This window comes from Aquarana catesbeiana, linkage group LG06 (genome assembly GCF_042186555.1).
Source record: "Aquarana catesbeiana isolate 2022-GZ linkage group LG06, ASM4218655v1, whole genome shotgun sequence".
In the NCBI taxonomy this organism is placed as follows: domain Eukaryota; kingdom Metazoa; phylum Chordata; class Amphibia; order Anura; family Ranidae; genus Aquarana; species Aquarana catesbeiana.
Genome location: NC_133329.1, coordinates 231,281,558 through 231,304,581, shown reverse-complemented (window position 1 = coordinate 231,304,581; position 23,024 = coordinate 231,281,558). Strand labels below are relative to the sequence as shown.

Genomic DNA, 23,024 nt, shown 5'->3' with positions numbered 1-23,024 from the left:
AGTGATTGATGAAACCTCTTGGGATCGAGTGCATTTATACATCCACAAGGGCTTTCTGAACGTTCACACCCAGGAAAACGGCTATAAGATCAAAACAAGGTGGTACAGAACACCAGAGCTAATTCATAAATTGATTCCGGCAGTCTCAGACCAATGCTGGAGGTGTGAACAGGGTCTAGGCACGTTCCTCCATATTTGGTGGACCTGCCCACTGATTCAGCCATATTGGCATAAAGTGCATGAAGTGGCAACCGAGATATCCTCACTTTCTTTGGAATTCACACCAGCGCAATACCTCCTTCACATCTCCAAACTCTCACGTAAAAAATACTATAGGTCATCAGCTATGCACATGATCAATGCAGCTAGGCTGTGTCTCCCAGTACATTGGAGGGTCCAAGTCACCCCCATCCACGAAGGAATGGGTAACTCGGGTCAACCAGATAGCAGCGATGGAGGAGTTGATTTGCACTGCTAGGACAGAATAACATACTTTACGGAGACGTGGGCTCCCTGGCTGGAATACTGGAGCTCACAGCGCTACCAGGACTTAACCCGGGATAATCCTTGAAGGTTGCCTAAAGGGTCACAACATCTCCCACACTGATTGGGATGTATTTGGGGGGGGGTAGTTGGTGGTGATCCCACCCCCTCCCCAGGTATTCCCCTCTCGGTGCCCCCCCCTCAGCCCTCCCTACTTTTCCCTCCCCGCTCCCTCTCCTTTACCTTTTTTCCTTTTTCCTCTCTTCTCTTTTCCTTTTTTATTTCTTATTTTATTTAACAAAAAGCTATGCAAGTAAGTGCCGACCTAGTAGTCGGACGTCTCTCCCATTCCTCGCTAGTGTTATAATATTTACAGAGGGTAAATTAAATACTTGTATGTGAAGTGTCCCATCCCTTTGGGAGTTAGAAAGGTGTAAGACACTGCTGAAAGCTCCCCTTACTGAGATTATGCCTTAGAACTTCACGTCTCAGTGTATGATTGTTTGGTTCACATATGTGGAGATAACATATTTTGGTTCCGGTTTTACTGAACCCTAAATTTCATGTATCCTTATAGAGGAAGTCATGTACGTGTAGCTCAGCTATGTGTTATGTGAGACTAATTGTATAATCTATGAAAATTTCAATAAAAATTTTTGTGGAAGAAAAAAAAGAAAAGAGGACTTTGGAGCACTGAGCAACAGACCAGGTCTGTTTATCTTTAGCCCAGGTAAGACGCTTCTGACGTTGTTTGTTGTTCAGGAGTGACTTGACCAGAGGAATACAACTTTTGAAGCCCATGTCCAGGATCTGTCTGTGTGGTGGCTCTTGATGCACTGACTCCAGCCTCAGTCCACTAATTGTGAAAGTCCCCAACACTTTTGAATGGCCCTTTCCTGACAATCCTCTCCAGGCTGCGGTCATCCCTGCTGCTTGTGCACCTTTTTCTTCCACACTTTTCCCTTCCACATAACTTTCTATTAATGTGCTTTGATAAAGCACTTTGGGAACATCCAACTTCTTTTGCAATTACCTTTTGAGGCTTTCCCTCCTTATGGAGGGTGTCAATTATGGTTTTCTGCACAACTGTCAGGTCAGCAGTCTTTCCCATGATTGTGATTCCTACTGAACCAGACTGAGAGACCATTTAAAGGCTCAGGAACCATTTGCAGGTTTTATGGCTTATTTAGCTGATTGGAGTGGGACACTTTGAGCCTAGAATATTGCACCTTTTCACAATATTCTAATTTTCTGAGATTGTGGATTTGGGGTTTTCATGAGCTGTAAGCCATAATCACCACAATTATGACAAATCACGTCTGGAACTATCTTGCTCTGCGTGTAATGAGTCTATCTCATATATTAGTTTCACCTCTTAAGTTGCATTAGTGAAATAAATGAACTTTTGCACAATATTCTAATTTTTTGAGTATCACCTGTATTAGCACCACTAAAAATAAACATTTAAACTTAAACCCAAAAAAAAAAAAAAAAAATCACATATCTAAAGTAAGGACTGCATGTCACTTTTACCTGAGTATATATTTATAGTCCTATAGGACCTTGAGCCCATCATTAATAGTCGGTTAGTGTGTGCCTTTTCTAGTATGTAGATTACTGTAAGGTAGAAGAATTATTTCCTCCTAAAATTCTATTTTTGGACCAGTTGTAAGGGGGCCAATCCAGGAGTATCTAACTAGGCATCCCAGATGCGTTCAAATTTAAATGGGCTTCCCCTATGTGGGGATGTGAACTTTAACCACTTCCCTACCTGCCTATAGACATATGACGTCCACAGATGGGATCTCCCATCCTGGGTGGACGTCATATGACGGCCTCGGGTTCCCGGCCGCGCTAGGGGGTGCGCGCGTGCGCGCCCGCCGCGTTGCTCGGGACCCAGTGCGTGTGCCCGGCGGCCGCGATGTCCGCCGGGCACCCGCGATTGCCCGTTAACCGGGCCGGACCGTGGATCTCTGTGTGTAAACACAGAGATCCACGTCCTGTCAGCTTAGAGGAGAGCGATCTGTGTTCCCAGAACGGAGGAACACAGATCGGTCTCCTCACCTTGTGCGTCCCCTCCCCCTACAGTTAGAAGCATTCCCTAGGAAACACATTTAACCCCTCCCCGCCCCCTAGTGGTTAACCCCTTCACTGCCTGTCACATTTACACAGTAATCAATGCAATTTTATAGCATTGATCGCTGTATAAATGTGAATGGTCCCAAAAATGTGTCAAAAGTGTCCGATGTGTCCGCCATAATGTCGCAGTCACGAAAAAAAATTGCGATCGCCGCTATTACTAGTAAAAAAAAAAAAATAAATAATTTTTTTTTTTAAATGCCATAAATCTATCCCGTATTTTATAGACGCTATAACTTTTGCGCAAACCAATCAATATACGCTTATTGCGATTTTTTGTAGAAGAATACGTATCGGCCGAAACTGAGGAAAAAATTAGTTTTTAAAAAAAAAAATTGGGATATATATTATAGCAAAAAGTAAAAAATATTGTGTTTTTTTCAAAATTGTCGCTCTTCTTTTGTTTATAGCGCAAAAAATAAAAACTGCAGAGGTGATCAAATACCACCAAAAGAAAGCTCTATTTGTGGGGGGAAAAAAAGGACGTCAATTTTGTTCGGGTACAACGTTGCACGACCGCGCAATTGTCGTTTAAAGTGCGACAGCGCTGAAAACTAAAAATTGGTCTGGGAAGGAAGGGGGTGAAAATGCCCAGTATTGAACACGTTAAAGAGAGCACAGCATAAGCAGTTCTTTCAGAACCATTAGATGTTCCCTTAAAACAGTTATCATGAATTAGGGATGACACTTGTAACGTTACAAGTTACAAAATACAAAACATTGTATTGTAAGGGGAGTAAAGCTTATTTTGTAATACCGTATGTTCTTTAACAGCATAAGCTATGCCAAACAACTTAAAGAGATGACCATTAGAATTAATAAACTGGTGAAAGAAATGGTCTGGTTGCAATGGAATTCCTTCTGACTTTAGCTTTATCATAATGCTTGTTTAACCACTTCAACCCCAGAAGATATGGCTGCTCAATGACCAGGCCATTTTTCTCGATACGGCACTGCGTCGCTTTAACTGACAATTGTGCGGTCGTGCAACACTGTACCCAAAAAATTGACGTCCTTTTTTTCCCACAAATAGAGCTTTCTTTTGGTGGCATTTGATCATCTCTGCGGTTTTTATTTTTTGCGCTATAAACAAAAAAAGAAAAGAAACAAAATCCCCTTGTGGTGGACTTTTAAGGCACAGAAATCGTTTGAGAAAAATGAATCTGGTTTGAAAAATGTTTATTCAATATAGTAAGTACAAAATATATAAAACACATAAAAAAGATTAAATATCTAAAATGAAATATTTGAGAGAAATAAGTATACAAATTTGCATAAATATACAGAGACAACGGGCAGAAAAGGTGGAGAAAATGGAAAAAATCACTTACATATATATTGAGATGACAACCCTTTCAGACCATGCAGATTAACCACTTGCTTACTGGGCACTTAAACCCCCCTCCTGTCCAGACCAATTTTCAGCCTTTAGCGCTGTCGCACTTTGAATTACAATTGCGCGGTCATACAACACTGTACTTTTTTCCCACAAATAGAGCTTTCTTTTGGTGGTATTTGATCACCTCTGCGGTTTTTAGTTTTTGTTAAAAAAATTTTAAAAGACCGAATTAAAAAAAAAAAAAAAAATTTTTTTTTACTATTTTGTTATAAAATTTTGCAAACAGGTAATTTTTCTCCTTCATTGATGTACGCTGATGAGGCGGCACTGATGGGCACCGATAGGTGGCAGTGATGGGCACTGATGGGTGGCAGTGATGGGCACTGATTGCAGCACTGCTAGGTGGCACTGATTGGCACCACTGGTGGGCATTGATAGGTGGCACTTGTGGGCATTGATAGGTGGCACTGCTAGGCACTGTGGGCACTGGCAGGTGGCACAGATGAGGCATATGTGCCTCCTTCCTCTTTGGGACTGATGTCCCTTTAACATAAGCCGGTGATCGGCTTTTTTTTCTCCTCACGCTGACAACGTGAGGAGAAAAAAAAAAAAAAGATTACCGAGCTTTTGTTTACATCATGTAATCAGCTGTCATTGGCTGACAGCTGATCACATGGTAAGGGTCCGGGATCGGCCCCTTACTCGGATCTGTGATCATCTGAGTCTCCATGACTCGGTGATCACAGCACGTGCACCGCGTGCCCTGCAGGGTGGTGCACGTCCCATGACGGCCTCCCGAAAATTGAGGTCCGCGCTGTGGCCGTCATTCGGCTATGGCCCGCACCTCAAGTGGTTAAAAACATATGAACGCAAAAAGATGCTCCTGGTTTGCTTGACCCAGAGATCCAACACAAGTGGCGTGCCTCAAAAAAGATTATTCCGGCCGATTGGAATGGGAGGGACAGCTATACTCATATAGCCGCTCTCTCTGGCATCTATGTCAGTTCTGTGCTGGATGCTGGAGTGAACGGTCAAAAGTTCAATAGGTGGGAACCTGGCTTTTTCCTTTTTCTGTCCGCATTTTGATGGGAGGTAATCTGGCTCCTTATCCCTTTTGTTCATACCCTTACTACATTGTTCATTCACTTCTCTGACTAGCCGTTTGATCATGCAGCCTATGTGCTTTTTGCACATAGACTCTCTGCATCTTCAATCACATATGTTTTTTTCTTTCATGTCAAACTTTGTCATTTGATGGCGAGTCAATATTAAATATTAAATATATTGAATATATATTTTGTCATTTTAGAACAATCACAAAAGTTCAACACATATATAATAAATTCATTTAATATTGCGTGTGCACGGCTCAGGGGGCCTTTTGGAACAGACCCCGTACCCCCCCCCGTATTTCCTCTCTAGCCGGATCAGCTGTCGCTGATTCTGGCTGATTGGAATGGGAGGGACAGCTATACTCATATGGCCGCTCTCTCTGGCATCCATGTCAGTTCTGTGCTGGATGCTGGAGTGAATGGTCACAAGTTCAATAGGTAGGAATCTGTTTTTGTTTTTTTTCTGTCTGCATTTTTGGATGGAAACCGGGCTCTTTATCCCTTTCTGTTCATATCCTTATCACATTTTTTATTCACTTTTTTGATTAGCTGTTTGATCATGCAGCCTATGTGCTTTTTTGCACATAGACTCTCTGCATCTTCAATCACATATGTTTTTTCATTCATGGTAAACTTTCTGTCATCTGATGGCTAGTTTATATTGCATATTAAATATATTGAATGTATATTTTGTTATTTTAGTACAATCACAAAAGTTTAACACACATACAATAAATTAATTTAATATTGTCACTGCAGTCAGTGCCCATAATACATGATATATAGACTTTTGTCTTCATATAAATAACCTTATACACCACCAATCAGAATATTTTATTATTTCTTTTTCTACAGTTGTGGTGACTGTGCTCTCTACAGCAAATAATGTTCTTTGCACACTCAAGTGGTTCTTACTCAACATTGGCAGGTATCTTTTTAAATATATTACAATCTATTTATTTCAGACTTTTTTCAAACGTCTGTACAGGAATTAAAGTTTTCTACTTTTTTATTCTGTTAGATATTAAAAATAAAAATCAATTAAAACTAGAATTAAATTTATATACTCATTTACTCTATTTCATGATTTCAGGGTCTTTTTCCTCTTTTTGGCCCCAGTGGGTCCCCTGGCCTCTCCTCCTGGTCTGGTTTATGTGTGGGGGAACTGGGTCAGCTTTTCAGGGTAGATACTCCTCTTTTTGAGGCACGCCACTTGTGTTGGATCTCTAGCTCAAGCAAACTGGGAACGTCTTTTTGCATTCACATGTTTTTAATCTGCATGGTCTGAAAGGGTTGTCATCTCAATATATATGCAAGTGATTTTTTCCCTTTTCTCCACCTTTTCTGCCTGTTTTCTCTGTATATTTATGCATATTTGTATACTTATTTCTCTCAAATATTTCATTTTAGAACACTTAGTATTCTCGCTTAATTATAACCTTGAGGAAGGAGATACACATATGTGCTCCGAAACACGTCGGATGCAAGAATTACTGGTTTACTACTTGTACTATGTTGTGATGACAGCACTGTAAATTTGTTCTATTGCATCTTTTTTATGTTTTTTTTTTTTATTTTGTACTTATTATATTGAATAAACATTTTTCAAACTAGATTCATTTTTCTCAAACGATTTCTGTGCCTTAAAAGTCCACCACAAGGGGATTTTGTTTCTTTTCTATATTATTGGATGTGGCACAACCCAAAGCTCAATTATAGCCGACTTGCCACTTGCATATAAACAAAAAAGGAGCAACAATTTAAAAAAAAAAAACAACACAATATTTTGTACTATTTACTATAATAAATATCCCCATTTTTTTTTTTTTTATAAAAAAGCCAATTTTTTCTCTCAGTTTAGGCCGATATGTATTCTACATATTTTTGGTGATAAAAAGAAAAAAAAAAAAAAAAAAAAAAAAAAAATCGCAATAAGCGTATATTGATTGGTTTGCGCAAAAGTTCTAGCATCTACAAAATAAGGGATAGATTTATGGCATTTTTATTTATTTATTTTTTTCTACTAGTTATGGCGACGATCTGCGATTTTTTTTTATCACGACTACGACATTATGGCAGACACATCGGACACTTTTTGGGACGATTTGGGCGATCAGTGCTATGAAAAAGCACCGATTACTGTATAAATGTAACTGGCAGGAAATGGGTTAAAACTAGAGGGCGATCAAGGGGTTAACTGTGTTCCCTGACTGTGTTCTAACTGTAAGGGGAGGGGACTGACTATAGGACATGACAGATCATGGTTCCTAGCTATTAGGAACTCACAATCTGCATCTCCTCTCCTCACAGAACAGGGATTTGTGTGTTTACACACACACACACGTCCCTGTTCTGTCTCTCGTGCCCGTTTCCGGTGGAGCGCGTGCCTGCTATCCTGCTTAAAGGAGCCAACGTACAGCTACGATGGTTCGCGGGATCGTGCCGACCTGCCGCAGTTTAATGACAGCGGCTGGTCAGCAAGTGGTTAAGTTGAGCTCCGATGGCTAGATTTATTTTAAAGGTGCGGGTTCTGAGGCTTTCACCCTGATCTTTGATTCAGTATTTAGCAACTCATCAACCTGGAAAAGGCATGCAGAACGGGAGTTTAGACTTTTTCAGACTTCATTATCCTGCATGTTTTTTTTTACAAACCAGTGATTTTCAGAGAAGCCTGGTTAGCAGTGGGCGCTCTCATAATTGTGTACCCTCATGTTTCAAAATAAAATGGATAACTCATTAAAACAAGCAGAAAAACTTTGCTTCACATAACAACCAATCAGATCTCTTTTATTTCCCCAATAAATGAAAGGGGAAACTTGATAAGCTGCTATAAAGCAGCATCGCCATCTTTTCTCCAATATGTATCAATCCTCTTTAAAAATATACACATAAAAACAAACAAAACAATGAAATTAGGGATTCTAATGGCTAGGGGATGTCAAATGTAAGATAACAATAATCTCTACTCATTTGAAGATTATAACTAGGAGAAATTATCAGAGAGCAGATGTAAAAGGGCCCATACATACCCATGCATTGCAGTAAGGGCTTGTTCACACTTGACAATTTCTAACGCTTAACAAACACTTCTATAGCTTTTAATATGGGTGTTAGAATCTCATCAATGAGCTTTAGTATAGGCGTTTTACAAGCGTTAACCACTTCAACCCTGGAAGGATTTACCCCCTTAGTGACCAGGCCATTTTTTGTGATACAGCACTGCGTCGCTTTAACTGACAATTGCGTGGTCGTGCGACGCTGTACCCAAAACAAAACTGATGTCCTTTTTTGCCCACAAATAGATCTTTCTTTTGGTGGTATTTGATCACCTCTATGGTTCTTTCTGCTATAATACATATTAAAAAAAAAAATAAAAATCTATTCATCTGTTTAGGCCAATATGTATTCGGCTACATATTTTTGGTAAAAAAAAAAAAAAAGATTTAGGGACTTTTTTTTTTTTTTTAATTGTTTTTACTAGTAATGGCAGGGATGAGCGATTTTTAGCGTGGTCAGGTGATGGACACTGGCATAATAGGGAGAAGTCCCCCTCCCTATATAACCCCTCCCACACAGGGAGTACCTCAGTTTTTGTAGCAAAGCAATATATACGTATCCCAAAAAAAGAGGGGAGGGACCTCTGTGTCCCGTGATGTACTTCCAAGAAAAGGATTTTACAGATTAGCGGTTATAAAAATCCTATTTTCTTTTTTGTACATCACGGGACACAGAGCACCAGTAATAACTGTATGGCATGTCCCAAAGCAATGCCATCCGAGGGGAGGGAGACACAAAAAAACACAATGCAGACCGCCGTCAGATGTGAGGACATATACTGCTGCCTGCAGAACAGTGCGCCCGAAGACGGCATCCTCTTGTTGACCTACATCCACCTGATAGAATTTCGTGAATGTATGTACTGATGACCATGTTTCGGCCTTGCAAACCTGAGCCACTGAAGCTTGGTGATGAACTGCCCAAGAAGCACTAACTGCCCTGGGCAGAGTGTGCCCTAGGACGAAAAGGCAGAATTTTCCCTTTTAAATCATAGGCCTGAATAATGACCTGAAGGATCCACCTAGAAATAATTGATTTTGACGCCGCTTACCCCTTTCTGGGACCTTCTGGTAGCACAAACAAAGCGTCAGTTTTCCGTATCTGAGCTGTTGCTTCCAGATAGAATTTAACCGCCCTTACTACATCAAGGGAGTGTAGTAAATTATCCTGGTTCACATGAAAGCTGAATACTACCTTAGGTAAAAAGGATGGGCGAGGAAGTAAGACCACCTTATCTTTATGAATGATTAAGTATGGCTGTTTACAAGAGAAAGCTGCTGACTCAAACTCTCCTTGCGGAGGTTATTGCCACTAAAAATACCAATTTCTTTGTCACAAGGACCAATGGAGTATCACATATTGGTTCAAAAGGAGGTTCCTGAAGGACCGACAAGACCAGGCTGAAATCCCAAGGACACAGAGGTGATCTGACCGGAGGATTTATATGCGATACTCCTTGAATAAAGGCCCAAACTAAAGAATGAGAAGCAAGAGGTTTTTGGAAGAAAACTGACAAAGCCAAGACTTGACCCTTGATAGTACTTGTGATTACTTTCATCTCTACTCCTGACTGCAGGAAGGATAGAATTCTACTTATGACATACTTGCGAGGATGCCAACCCCTACTCTCGCACCAGGAGATGTAGGCCTTCCAGACCCTATAGTAGATAGCTCTAGAGGCTGGTTTTCTTGCATTAATCAAGGTAGTTATTACTGGACTTGAAAGCCCACGACGCTGTAGAACGAGGGTCTCAACAGCCAAACCATCAAATTTTGCATTTGTAAGGCAGGATGGAACACTGACCCTTGCAAATCTGGACGGGACAGGAGAGTCCAAGGATCCCCGACCGCCATCTTCACGAATTCCACATACCAGGATCTCCTGGGCCAAGCCGGAGCCATTAGGATTACAAGATTCCGTTCCCCTTTTAATCTGCGTAAAAGATGCGGGAGCAAGCGCACTGGAGGAAAGGCATAGATCAGAGAAAACTGATCCCAAGGCATTACCAAGGTTACCTTAGCCATTACCATCTATTCCACAAGCCAGTGGATCCCTTGCCCGTGACACACATTTTTGAACTTTTCCTTGAACCTGGACGCCAACAGGTCTACGTTCAGAGTGCTCCACCTTTGGCATATGACCCGAAAGACGTCGGGGAGACCATTCTCCTGGGAGCAACTGTTAGCGACTAAAGAAGTCTGCCTGCCAATAGACTTCCAGCCGGATGTGATCGAGTTCAGAGCGCGTTCCTCTGCTGCTCCGTCGCCCTGTCAGCATCCGACCAACTGGAGTATTTACAACTACTCCTAACCAATACCACGGTGTAGGTGCCCTGAGTTCAGCGATGCCCTCATCGACCGCTAAAAAGGCCACTAAGGCTCACACAGACTCCCGGAATGCCCGCTCTGCAGGAGACGCTGGAAGAGGCTCCGCCCACGCCATCTTGTCTTCTTCCCCGAAAGATCAGAGCGCCAAAACGGCGGCGGGTAAGATGGCACAGACACAGGGGACAGCGGTATGCATTGCGGAGGGGGATCCGGTCATGGCGGTGGATGCAGAGGCAATCACAGGGCCCATCCTTGAAGCAATAAACGCCAGTAAAGCAGAGCTAATCGGGAGGATAGATCATTTATCCTCTGAATGCACACTCATAAGGCATGATCTAGACAAGATCCGGAGCAGGCTGACCACTGTGGAGACCAGAGTATCAGATGTGGAGGATGTCTCTCATACACATGATGGCCGCATACCGGAACTCCGGGAGCAAGCACAAGCATTACAACGCAGAGCAGATGGCGCAGAAGACCGACAAAGAAGGAATAATGTCCGGGTGGTCAGTTTACCGGAGGGGGCTGAAGGTGACAAAACCACTCAATTTGCTGAGCTCTTGTTTAAACAACTGCTGTCGTTACAAGATCTCCCACCTACATATGTGGTAGAGAGAGCACATAGAGTACCCACTGGTAACAGACCCCCAGGTGCCTTCCCAAGACCTTTTCTGGTCCGATTCCTGAACTACCGAGACATGATTCTGACACAGGCCAGGAAAATTCAAGACCTGCGATATGAAAATGCAAAAATAATGCTTTTCCCTGACTTTTCAGCTGCAACACAACATAAACGCAGATCCTTCAATGAGATCCGTCGACGCCTGCGGGAAAAGGAAATAAGATACAGTATGCTCTATCCCAGCAAACTCAGAATTCAATACAAAGGGTCTGTAAAATTTTTTGAAAACCCGGAAGATGCCTGCGAATGGATGGACAAGGAGTTCTAACAGCCAGTCAGTTTCAAGTTTTATGCCTGTGACGGTAAATATTATTTTATGATTTACAATTAATTTCTTCTTTCAACTTGACTCCCCTCGTGACTCATTCAGTACATGGCCCAGGATGGCGCCATAGACAGCGATTATTACCAAACACATGTACGTACTGGACAATTCTGCGCATGTCTGGGATACCACTTGGGCGTGAGATGAAACCATTTTTCTCCATTGAAATGAGGAGGGGGTCCAGTTAATGATTATCCGGAAACTTATTGGAAGGGGGGAAAAAATGCTGTGTGATGTTACCAGAAAATTCTTTTGTCTTGCTAAAAAGTCACCTTTACCACCAAGGTTCCAGTTTTTGTTGTTTGGAGCAAATCGTGAGGATACGGAATCGTCAACGGAAATGCCAGACTTTCGACCACAACGGTGGGATTTCAACTCAAGTTTTTTGTTTTTTTGTTTAGGGATTAAGCTGCATGCTGGACTGAAAAGTTTTGTTTCTAGCATAATGGCAGGGGTGGGTTCAGTTTATTTTTTTGTTAGAGTCACAGCTCAATTTAAAATAGAAACAATAGTCATGATATATACACCCGTTATACTTCATGGTATAATTGCTGAAAAAGTCATACAGCAGTTTTTATCCTGGGGGAAAACAAATGACAAGTCAACTAAATATGGCTGGTGTGGCTAAAATAGTGTCTTGGAACGTTCCAGGCCTCAACCACAAGCTAAAAAGAGCCTCAGTGTTCCAATATCTTAAGCAACACAAGCCGCATATTGTTCTCTTGCAGGAGACACATCTGGATGGAGCCAGGATTCTCTCCCTCCGTAAGCCATGGATTCAAAGAGCTTTGCACTCAACTTATTCCACGTTTGCGAGGGGAGTGACAATCCTAATTAGCAAATCCATTCCTTGCACGATCCATCAGGTGCTGTCAGATCCTGGGGGTCGTTATGTGGCAGTAGTTATGGATATTTGTTTTAAGACAATAGTGGTGGTAAATGTATATGTGCCCCCTCCTTTTCAGGGTCAAATCCTATACGATCTAACAACTAGATTGGCACCTTTCTCACACCTCCCTGTAGTGATAATGGGGGATTTCAATGCTGTGCTAGAAGGGGCGTTGGACTCCTCCAATCTAAATAGAGGGGATTCAGCTGGTCTAGTGGGATGGGTGTCGGTGACCGGATTTAAGGAATTATGGAGATGGAAACATCCCCTTGAAAGATGTTACTCACATGTATCTCTGACTCATGGATCCGCAGCTAGGATTGATTTAGCCTTCGGAAATGACCTTATCTTACCATTTGTGACAGACATAGACTATTTAGCCGGGGGCTTGACTGACCATAACCCTCTTTCTCTTACTCTGTCTTTTGTATCGGGGTTAAAGGGGGGAGGATGGCGGCTTTCCCCTAGTTGGCTGCAACATGATCAGGTTGCAGCACAGATAGGGGAGGCTATGACCACATATTGGTTGTCAAATCCTGAAACCGCAGATCCCCCAATAGTGTGGGATGCCTTTAAAGCAGTTACAAGAAGGGAATGTATCTCAGCCATTAAAACTGCAAGAGTACAGGACAATGAGGAAAATGAAAGCCTCTCCTTCAGGGGCAGTATACAAAACACTATTAGAGGCACGTCGTTCACTCTCCCTGCATATCACGGGCCAGGCCCGCTCTGAGTTCGCTAGAAGGGCCCATACAATTTTCGCAGAGGGGGATAAGAATGGGAAGCTCTTAGCGATGCTGATTATCATCCCATCATTAATATTCCGGTAATTAAAAATACAGGGGGAGATATGATTAGGGATCCCAAACTGATCATGCAGGAATTTGTCACATTCTTTTCCTCCCTTTATGCACCTATCCCACCGTATGACGGAGTAGATCTAGACGCCCTCCTGATGGACCTACCTTTACCGAAATTGTCAGAAAATGATATCAGTATCTTAGAGGCTAAAATCACGGTTAAGGAAATACAGCAGGCGATTTTCGCCTTCCCCCCCGCACAAGGCTCCAGGGCCTGATGGTCTGCCTGTGGACTTCTATAAAATAAATGTAGAGACCCTAGCCCCCAGGATTAATACGCTATTAGCATACTGCCATGAGCATGCTACCCTGCCAGACTCCATGTTGGAAGCCTATATGGTCCTCATTTTGAAGCCAGGCAAAGATCCCCTGGAATGTGCGTCATATCGACCTATAGCCCTATTGAACGTGGATCTAAAAATCTTAACTAAAATACTAGCAACTAGATTGGCCACCATTATACCATCCATTGTAAACATTGATCAGACGGGCTTTATGCCGGGTAAGTCAACGGACACCAATTTGAGGAGACTGTTTACCCACCTACAAATTCAGACAGAATCCCCAAAAACCAGAGTAGTAGTCTCAATAGACTTTGAGAAAGCATTTGATTCTGTGGACTGGGGGTACATGCTCAAGCTATTGGAGGTCATGGGATTTGGGCCGCGGTTCAGGAGATGGATTTCCATGCTTTACAAATCCCCAAAAGTAGCGGTTAGGTTGGGCACGTGGATCTCAGACTTCTTCACAGTGGGGAGGGGGACAAGGCAGGGCTGCCCGCTGTCTCCATTCCTATTCACGCTCGCCTTAGAGCCATTGGCAGTAGCACTCAGATCGTCAGAGAGGATAAAGGCGATTAAAGTAGGCACAATCACAGAAACTGTAGCGTTGTATGCTGATGATATGCTACTATTCCTTAGTGACCCGAGAGACTCTTTAAAGGTGGCTTTAGGAATCATAGACCATTTCGCAACATTTTCTGGCTTGAAGGTAAATTGGAGTAAATCCTCTATACTACCTCTGGACCTGGCGGCTCGGGACATGGTTGACCCGGACCTCCTGCTTCAGTGGGTTACCTCCCTTAAATATTTAGGAATCAAGATTACTTCTAACATACAGGACTACATGCAACTTAATTTACTGCCACTGATAACGCTACTGAGGCAAAGGGTTCAGGCCTGGACAAATCTGCCGCTATCCTTAATAGGCAGAATAAGCTTGCTAAAAATGAAATTCCTCCCAGTGATTCTCTACTTCCTGAGAAATGCGCCAATATGGGTCCCAAAATCTTTTTTTAAAAAGATTGATAGTATAGTATCCTCTTTTCTCTGGGCTCCCAAGCCCCCAAGAATTGGTCTTAAAATGCTGCAGGAACCGAGTGATCAAGGGGGACTAGCATTACCAGACTGGCAAAAATATTACTTAGCTGGACAAATGGTCTTTGCTAGCAGATGGTTAGTGGCGGAGGATGGAGATGCGGCCACGGTGTTAGAGGCAGCACAACTGGGATCATACGAAAGTCTTAGATTTGCCCTGTTTAGGGGAACTAGATCTGACTTACCACTGACGACTACAATGAAAGCGACAATTAAAGCCTGGGAGGTGGCGGTGAGGCTGGCAAGCCCCAGTTACGGGGGGGTTTCGCCGGCGGCCCCTTTATGGATGAATCCAGCCTTGCCTCACTTCTTTAACTTTTCAGACCCTGGGGTATGGGCAGTTAAGGGAATAAAAACATTAAAGGATATTACATGCTTTGGAGAACTGCTGACTTTTCCCCAATTAAAATCAAGACATGACCTCCCAAACTCGTATCTGTTTAGATTCCTGCAACTCAGGCACGCATTTCAGGTTCAGTTTCGAGAGATGGGGCGGAATCTCTGCCTTCATCTCTCGAGTCAATATTATCAAGTGAAGAGCTGGCAAAGCCTTTATCGGTATCATATAAAGAATTTTTCAAAATTACCCCGAAGAGGGTAGCTAGATGTTGGGAAAAATGGGAGGCAGAGATACAGGATGCAGAGGGGGAGGAATGGGATGATATGTGGACACAGCCTTTTAAACATCTCGTATCCGCAAGGGATCGTTTGATTCACTTTAAATTTCTGCACAGGAGCTATTATACTCCGGCGAGACTGGCTGGGATTTTTCCAGGGGTTAAGGCAGAATGTTGGCGATGTTCTTACTCTCCGGCAGATGCTGACCACATTTTTGGAGTTGCATTCAGGTCCAGAGGTTTTGGTCAGATCTCACGTCATGTATTGCTGACCTGCTGTCAGTACCTATACCGACAACTGTGAGGGTCTGTGTGCTGGGCCTAGTAGATGAAGTGGTGCCATCTCGCACTATCCGAACCATGCTTAACATCTTACTATGTTATGGTAGAAAAGCCATTTTGTTACACTGGAAAAAACCCGAAGCTCCAACAGTGGAATTCTGGAAGGGTTTGGTCAATGCTATGCTGTCCCACTACAAACACACTTATGAAGCGAGAGGTTGCTTAAATAAATTTGATAAAGTCTGGCACACTTGGTACAACTCCAGCAATACAGTGGGATAGGAGAGAACATATACCACTTGATATATGCTATAAAAGAGACCCTTGATCTTATAGAGGGAGAGAGGCTGATCTAACTCCTGTTGACCTATAGATTTTACACAATAACCATATATATGTATTATTTGTTGTATTATTCCTACGGTGGAAACTGGCAGGAGAACTACCCAATAGTTACCATAAACAGTGAGAAGACTGCATAGTTATAAGAGGTGAATATATAAGCTCTAACTAAGATGCGATAGGATGTTATCAATTATTCCAAAATCCTTTTGTATGAGCTGTGACTCAAAGTTGGGGGAATATCAGTAGGGGGGTGGGAGGAGGGAGGGGGTTCAGGTTGTTATAATATACTAGACAGTTGAACTATGTTAGTCAGAAGAGGAATAGGCCATGATGGCCATACACGGAAGGTGTCCAATGGTCACCTTAATGTGCTGTATTTTGTATTATTTTGTATAAAAAGAAAAACCAATAAATAGAATTAAAAAAAAAAAAAAGAAGTCTGCCTGCCAATTTTCCACTCCTGGGATAAACACCACAGATAGGCAAGGCACATGCTCTTCTGCCCAAGAAAGAATATGGTTTACCTCTCTCTGGGCAGCACGGCTCTTGGTGCCACCTTGATGATTGATATAGGCTACTGCCGTGGCATTGTCAGACTGAACCCGGGCAGGACAGTTTTGTAGCCTGTCTGTCCAGGCCTTCAGGGCCAGGCGTGCCATCCGAATTTCTAGAATGTTGATGGGAAGGAACCTTTCGGAATCCGCCCATTTCCCCTGGACAGTGTCTTTTTCCAAGACTGCTACCAGTCCAAGCAGCTGGCATCGGTCGTCACCATCTTCCAAGTGACGGGTATGAAAGTCTTCCCTTTCTGTAAATTTTTGGCTGACAACCACCAATTGAGACTTTGACTTACACTTGGAGTCAAGCAAATTGGACAATCCAAATCCTGGCTTTTCCTGCTCCAGGCAGCCAGGATACTGTTTTGCAGAAACCTTGAATGAAATTGGGCATTGGTAACCGCCTCAAACGAGGCTACCATCTTCCTAACAACCTCATGCAAAGGCGGACGGAGGGCCTCTCCTTTGTCCTGACCGAGAGTACCAGATCTCTTATGGCGCAAACCTTTGCCTGGGGTAAAAACACTTTCTTGTGGGTAGTATCTATGACTAAACCCAAGTACTCCAATCTTTTTACTGGTCGTAAGGACGATTTTTCTAGGTTGAGAACCCAACCTAAATGTTCCAGATATCTGACCATGCTTATCACATGCTGATATAGCCCTGCCATGGACTGATCGATCAGCAGCAGGTCGTTCAGGTACGCCACCACTGTTATACCCTGGGCTCTCAATCTTGCCAAGAGCGTTGCCAGGACCTTTGTAAACACCCGAGGTGCGGTGGCCAACCCGAAGTGCAAGGCCACAAACTGAAAATGCCGCTGTTCTACTGCGAATCGCAGGAATCTTTGATGAGCGGGAAATATTGGAACATGGAGATGCATCCTGGATGTCTATTGATGCTAGAAGTTCTCTTCATCGAAGGGTGGATACCACTGAGCGAATTGTTTCCATGCAAAACAAATGTTTAGGAATTGGTTCAGACCCTTGAGATCTAAAATGGGTCTGACACTTCCATTTGGTTTTGGCACTGTAAAGAGGTTTGAATAAAACCCAACCCCTGTTCTCTTAAGGGAGTCTCTATGATCACCCCCTCAGATAGCAGCCGGTCTAGTGCCTGAAATAAGTACTCTCTTTTTATTGGGTCCTTGGGAACACACGATCTTAGAAAGAGAGATGGTGGAAACTCCCGAAACTCTAGTTTGTACCTCAGAGACACTGTGCAGATGACCCATTTGTCCTGGATTTCCTCCCGCCAGACTCCTGAGGACTGCCGGAGCCTTCCCCCCACTCGATCGAGCGGGGGTTCCTCTTCATAAGGAGGCCTTGGGACTTTGCTTTGTAGACTTCTGTCCCCAGGGCTTCTTCTGGCCCTGCGTTTGGTTCTGAGGCCTTCCTCTTGGAGTTGACGGCGGAGGCCGTCGCAACTGTCTGGAGGCTGTTACCCCTGGCGATGGAGAGGCAGAACATTTGAAAGAAAAACGCTTACTCTTCCTTTTCACTGGAAGAAGGGTACTTTTTCCACCAGATATCTTTTGGATATATTTATCCAAGTCATCCCCAAATAATCTTTCCCCATAAAAGGGAAAACCAGTCAGCAGCTTCTTACAAGGCAACTCTGCTGACCAATGCTTAAGCTACAAAATCCTGTGCATGTGAACTAACAGAAGGGCAAGGCGAGACGCCTGATGAATAGAATCTTTAATAGCGTCAACCGCAAAACAAAAAGTTCAGGGCAATTCTGCCAAATCCGGAACCTCTTCCCCTTTGATGACTTGTTTTATTTTGTCATTAAGAGATAGAGATTGACAGATGCTGATTGCCACTACAGCAGGCTGTACAACTGCACTAGCCATGGAAAATGAGGCTCTAAGCAATGTCTTCAGTCACTTATCTGATGGATCCTTAAACACCTGAACATTGTCTACTGGACAAGACTCTTATTCAGAGAAGAAACAGCCGCATCTACTGCTTGCAAACTCAGTTTTTTACAAAATTTCTCCTCCGTAGGATAAATCTGAGAGAATCTTTTAGGAGGAATAAAATGCTGGATGATCCCAGTCAGCATAAATAAGCTGTTCCAGCAACGGGTGCATAGGAAAAGCATGTGAACCCTGAGGAGGTTTAATTGAACCCAAAGAGGAGAAAGGTGTTTCAGCTGTTTCTGCTAAGGGTAATTTATAACAAAAACGCACTGTTTCAGTGAGCGATTGAACTAACAACCTTTGCGACTGTGAAGCTGAAACCGAATCCTCTGGGATAGAGTCCTCCAATGAGGAACCATCCTCCTGCCCCTCTAGCGGGCCCCCCCAGGGGCACATCCAAATCCTCTACCCACTCCTGATCTGCAGATGCCGAGGTTAGGGCAGGGGAAGGGGATCTTTCACGTTTCCTCCCAGCCTGGGAGGAGGATGCGAGCAAACTAGCTATCTTTCCTTCCAAACCAGCCAGAGCTGTAGCCAAATCGTCTTTAGTGACATAGGCAGAGGCTGGAGTGTTGGAGGTAGCTACAATGCCTGACGGCTCCAATGGTTCTGCCTGGTTAGCCGCTTCAGGTCTTTCAGGAGAGGATGATACTGTGGAGGCATGACTAGGGTGCTCAGACCCTGACCGCTGCACTTTTGCGCTCCTTCTCCCTGTTTTTGTCCCTCTCTTTTGGGAATACATAGTCCTAAGCACACAGCAGAGGTACTATTACGATGCATCTTCTGCTGAGCTCAGTCTTAGCAATGGTTAATATGCCGCTATCAATGTCAGCAAGATGCTAAGTAGATGTGACTGAATTGCCTGTAGCCAATCACCCAGCACTTACATGCCCTTGGACTGTGCCTGTGTCCCTCCTTCAAACAGCACTCTGTACACGGCAATGGCTTATACAAGCCACCAGTCCGAGCCTGCGCCGCGAGAAAGCGTGCACACCGATCCACATGCACGCCTGTGGTGCCGAGCCCCACCCCCTTGTGACGACCTCTCAACCTCTCAATCCACAAACTGTGGAGGAGCACTGGATTCTCCCCACTTCTTCCCCCTATGAGTAGCTGCTGACAGGAGCCTAGGAAACAGACCCTCCACAGGTACTGGTTGACACAGCTATCCATAGGGACTAACATGAGTTTATGTTTAACACTACATATGTTAAAAACGCCCTCTAGTGGTTGAAATTATAAATACAGGCAAGACAACATCTACATAAAGAAGTCTATAGGAATGTCTCAGGATCTCCTTAACTTACCATTCCCGCCGCAGGGTACAAACTGGAATACTCACAGTGACCCAATCTTCACCCATCACGGCAGGTTGGAGTCATGCCAGACCTTCAAGGACGGGATCCCCTTTTAATATAGGGTCCACTGCCTTGGACCCATATAGCTCCCTGCCAGAACAAAACCTGTGGTATGAGAATGGGACCAAGGTGCTGGATCCCAGGGCCCAAGCTCTCTTAAAGAGAAGCGTTACGGGCAAAACCTCGTTCTTCTGTACTGAGGCTCGGGTACCATTCACTTTAGCCTTTGATTGTGGCCTTTGAATGGATCCGATTGTGCAGCTCCTTGACCCTGCAGGCCTTTCCAGGGAGCTTCTTTAGCACACATCTTAACTGTGACCAACACCTTAGACACTGGCGAAAAAACTGAGGTACTCCCTGTGTGGGAGGGGTTATATAGAGAGGGGGACTTCCTGCTTGTAATTATGGCAGTGTCCATCACCTGAAGGTGGCGTATAACCCATACAGTTATTACTGGTGCTCCGTGTCCCGTGATTGTACGAAAAAGAAAAACTAATCTTAACGCCCCCCAACTGCCTGCGAGAGTGTTTGCGAAGCGTTACCATAGACTTGAATGGGGGGCATAGAAAAGATTCAAACACCTACTGACTCAACATGAGGCTTCAATTTTGAAGCGATGCAACGCTAATGCTTCATGTTTTGCTAATGTGAACAGCACTGTGTGCTGTCCATCGTAACATTTGCATAGGTGTTTGAGCGGCATTTTTAATGCCTCTCAAACGCCTGCTTTTAATGCCAGTGTGAACTTAGCCTTATGCATTTTACACACTTTAGTGTTTTGCAGTGCATTCAACTACGCACTACAGCAAGCACCTGCGTTACAGTGCACCACAATGCAAGGTAACATACTTCCCTGCATTGTGGCGTGCTATCCATGTGCATTTTTCGTTCATGCTGGTACATTGGCAGCCCATTCACAGTTAATGTAAAACACATGCATTATTTTAGCACAAAGGTGTAGCGAGACCTACAACTATGTTTTTATATCCTTCATTAATAATAGAAAAAATAACCTGTAAGAATCCTGTCTTCTCTGATCCTCCCCTTCTTTTGCAGTCCCCAATCCATCTGTTGATAGCACAGAGCCCTAGGAGGCACTCTGCACATGCTCAGTTTGGTGTGTATTGCTAGAGATTAATTTTTTTTTGGGGGGGGGGGGTGCATGCGATCCGCACAGGGCAAATCAGGATTGTCCAGACAGAAAGTCAGGGGTCATGCAGCCTCATAGGACAGTCAGAGTAGAATGAAAACTCCTCCCACAAGCTTTAACCAGTGCTCGGCCAGACACCAGTAGGAGTCACAAGCCTGCTATATACTGATGAGAAAATGTATTTAGCAGTTCATAGTTACTAAAATATTTGCATTTCCATGTTCTGTGTACTGTGGGAAAACAGATATAGTGAATGCAGGGTCCTGGGTTTAGTAACACTTTAAGCCTGATTTGTGGGTGTGTCAATTGTTGGGCAGTGCTCCGTTGAGACTTTCTCCATTTAGACATTGAAAAATTATACTGATTCACTTATCACTTGTATAAGGCTTTAAACCGCATGCCACAGTGTTATTTAAGCTTGTTTTAGTCAGAAGTTTGTTATACATTGCTTAAAGGGAGCGCTGCACCATACTCGGTTTATTTTAGGCTTTATGTAAAATGAATACACATATTGGTGTTTAGCAGCTCTTTTTTTCAGATTAATCAATATGTGTTTTGAGCTAGTTTTAAACTTATAGTCATATTTTGGTGTAGTGTGGGATTTATATATATTAGTGTTCAGTTGCCACCGCCAGCTTTGTAATGAATACGGGTATGCTTGTAGTGAGAGCTCCTGAAGTGGAGAGTCATTCATAAAGAAAGCTCAAGATAAGTGAATTTTCCTAATAAAGAAAAGCTCAGTTATTCTTACTACAGTACCACAGACTGCAGCAAAAAGGAACAGGAGCCACCTTCTAACTTTCACAGTATATCACTGTTTAATGAAACTGAAAAGTAAAGATTTACTTACTTAGCAAGTGAGAATGAGGCTTCTGTTCCCTCTGCTGCAGTCTGTGTTTTTCAGTCAGAACAGGAGCCTCGGTCTGACACCCCTCTCTCTCGCTGTATCAGAGCTCTGCTGTGAGCTATCTGGGCATTTTTTTACTTTCCCTGGCACAGCAGCAGACAAGCCCCCTTCCTCTGCATAGTTAGTGTTGGCACTTGTCTCAGGGAAGTACCTAAATCCCGAGAAAAGCAATGCCAATCATATTATCTATTTGTCTCCTTGTTAGATGTATGGTCGGAAAAAAGTGTGGGAAGGTGGGAGGTGGTTGGGAGCGACTGCACTGTCAAGGATGCTATCTCTGCAAGGAGACAAGTCTAGAAAGAGGAGGCAAAAAAAACCCTCCAATTTCACAAAAAACTTAAACATTCAATACCTGTCATACGCTTCCTTTAGGTCTCTCGCCAGCTTGCTTTTTGGTAAAATATGGTGAAATGGTGACTGTGGTCCCCCATCTGGAAAAATAAAAGGTTTTAATATTTTATACAATGCTACTAAATATACACCAATGGGACATGTAGAGAAATTCATTATGGTTTGTGTCCTTGTAAAAGCACATCAAAGTTTACAGCTGAGTTTGTATGAAATTAAATGAAGAAAGCACTGTAAGAGAAAGAATGAAGATAGTCACTATGGGGGAAAAAAATGTTTTTGACTTACCTGTAAATTCCATCTTAGAGTACAGTACAAGACACATCAAAACTATTCATAGGCCCTGTCACATTTGGCACCTTTCAGGAGGTGGGGGGTTAGGGAATCGTTTATGACAGGTCCCATTCCCCACTTCCAGGAGAAGGGGCAGAAGTTCGCCCCCCCCCCCTCCTCCTTCCGCCACCAGGCCAATTAGAAAGAGCAGCACACTTCGCTCATGCGCAGAAAGGCTTCACTGCCTGGCTTCCTTACCAGGAATGGCTGTGGCAGATACTCGATCCGAAGATCAGCCGGGCTCCCTGGATAGGTAAGTGCCCTAATATTAAAAGTCAGCAGCTACAGTATTTGTAGCTGACTTTTACATTTTTTTTTTTTTTTTTGGCTGGACCTCCTCTTTAACACACAGGGCTCATGAAAGAACCTTGTGGCCAAAAACTACATCCATATAGGATTGCACATCCACCTGGTGGAACTTGGGAAAAGTTATGAACAGAAGAACAGGTGGCAATAGAGGCTTGAGGTCAGAAAACCCAGGAAATTCCTACTGACCTGTTGGAGTGAGCATGTATTAATGTAGGAGTTGCTTATCCTTTAGGGTGTTGGCTCTTGAGTTGTCGTATCCAGTAAGAAAAATATAAAATGCATGTACCACATCCCTGTAATATAC

At 43.4% G+C, this 23,024-nt stretch overlaps 1 protein-coding gene across 7 annotated transcripts in view; it reads right to left on the bottom strand.

The window, feature by feature from the left end:
* NPRL3 (NPR3 like, GATOR1 complex subunit) overlaps positions 1–23,024 on the bottom strand; it is a 309,508-nt gene that overhangs the window by 136,431 nt on the left and 150,053 nt on the right. For all 7 annotated transcript variants that reach the window (XM_073633030.1, XM_073633034.1, XM_073633032.1 and 4 more), the window contains one exon: positions 22,083–22,161. In XM_073633030.1, the coding sequence (XP_073489131.1) occupies positions 22,083–22,161 (79 nt within the window). The remainder of the gene's footprint in view (positions 1–22,082; positions 22,162–23,024) is intronic.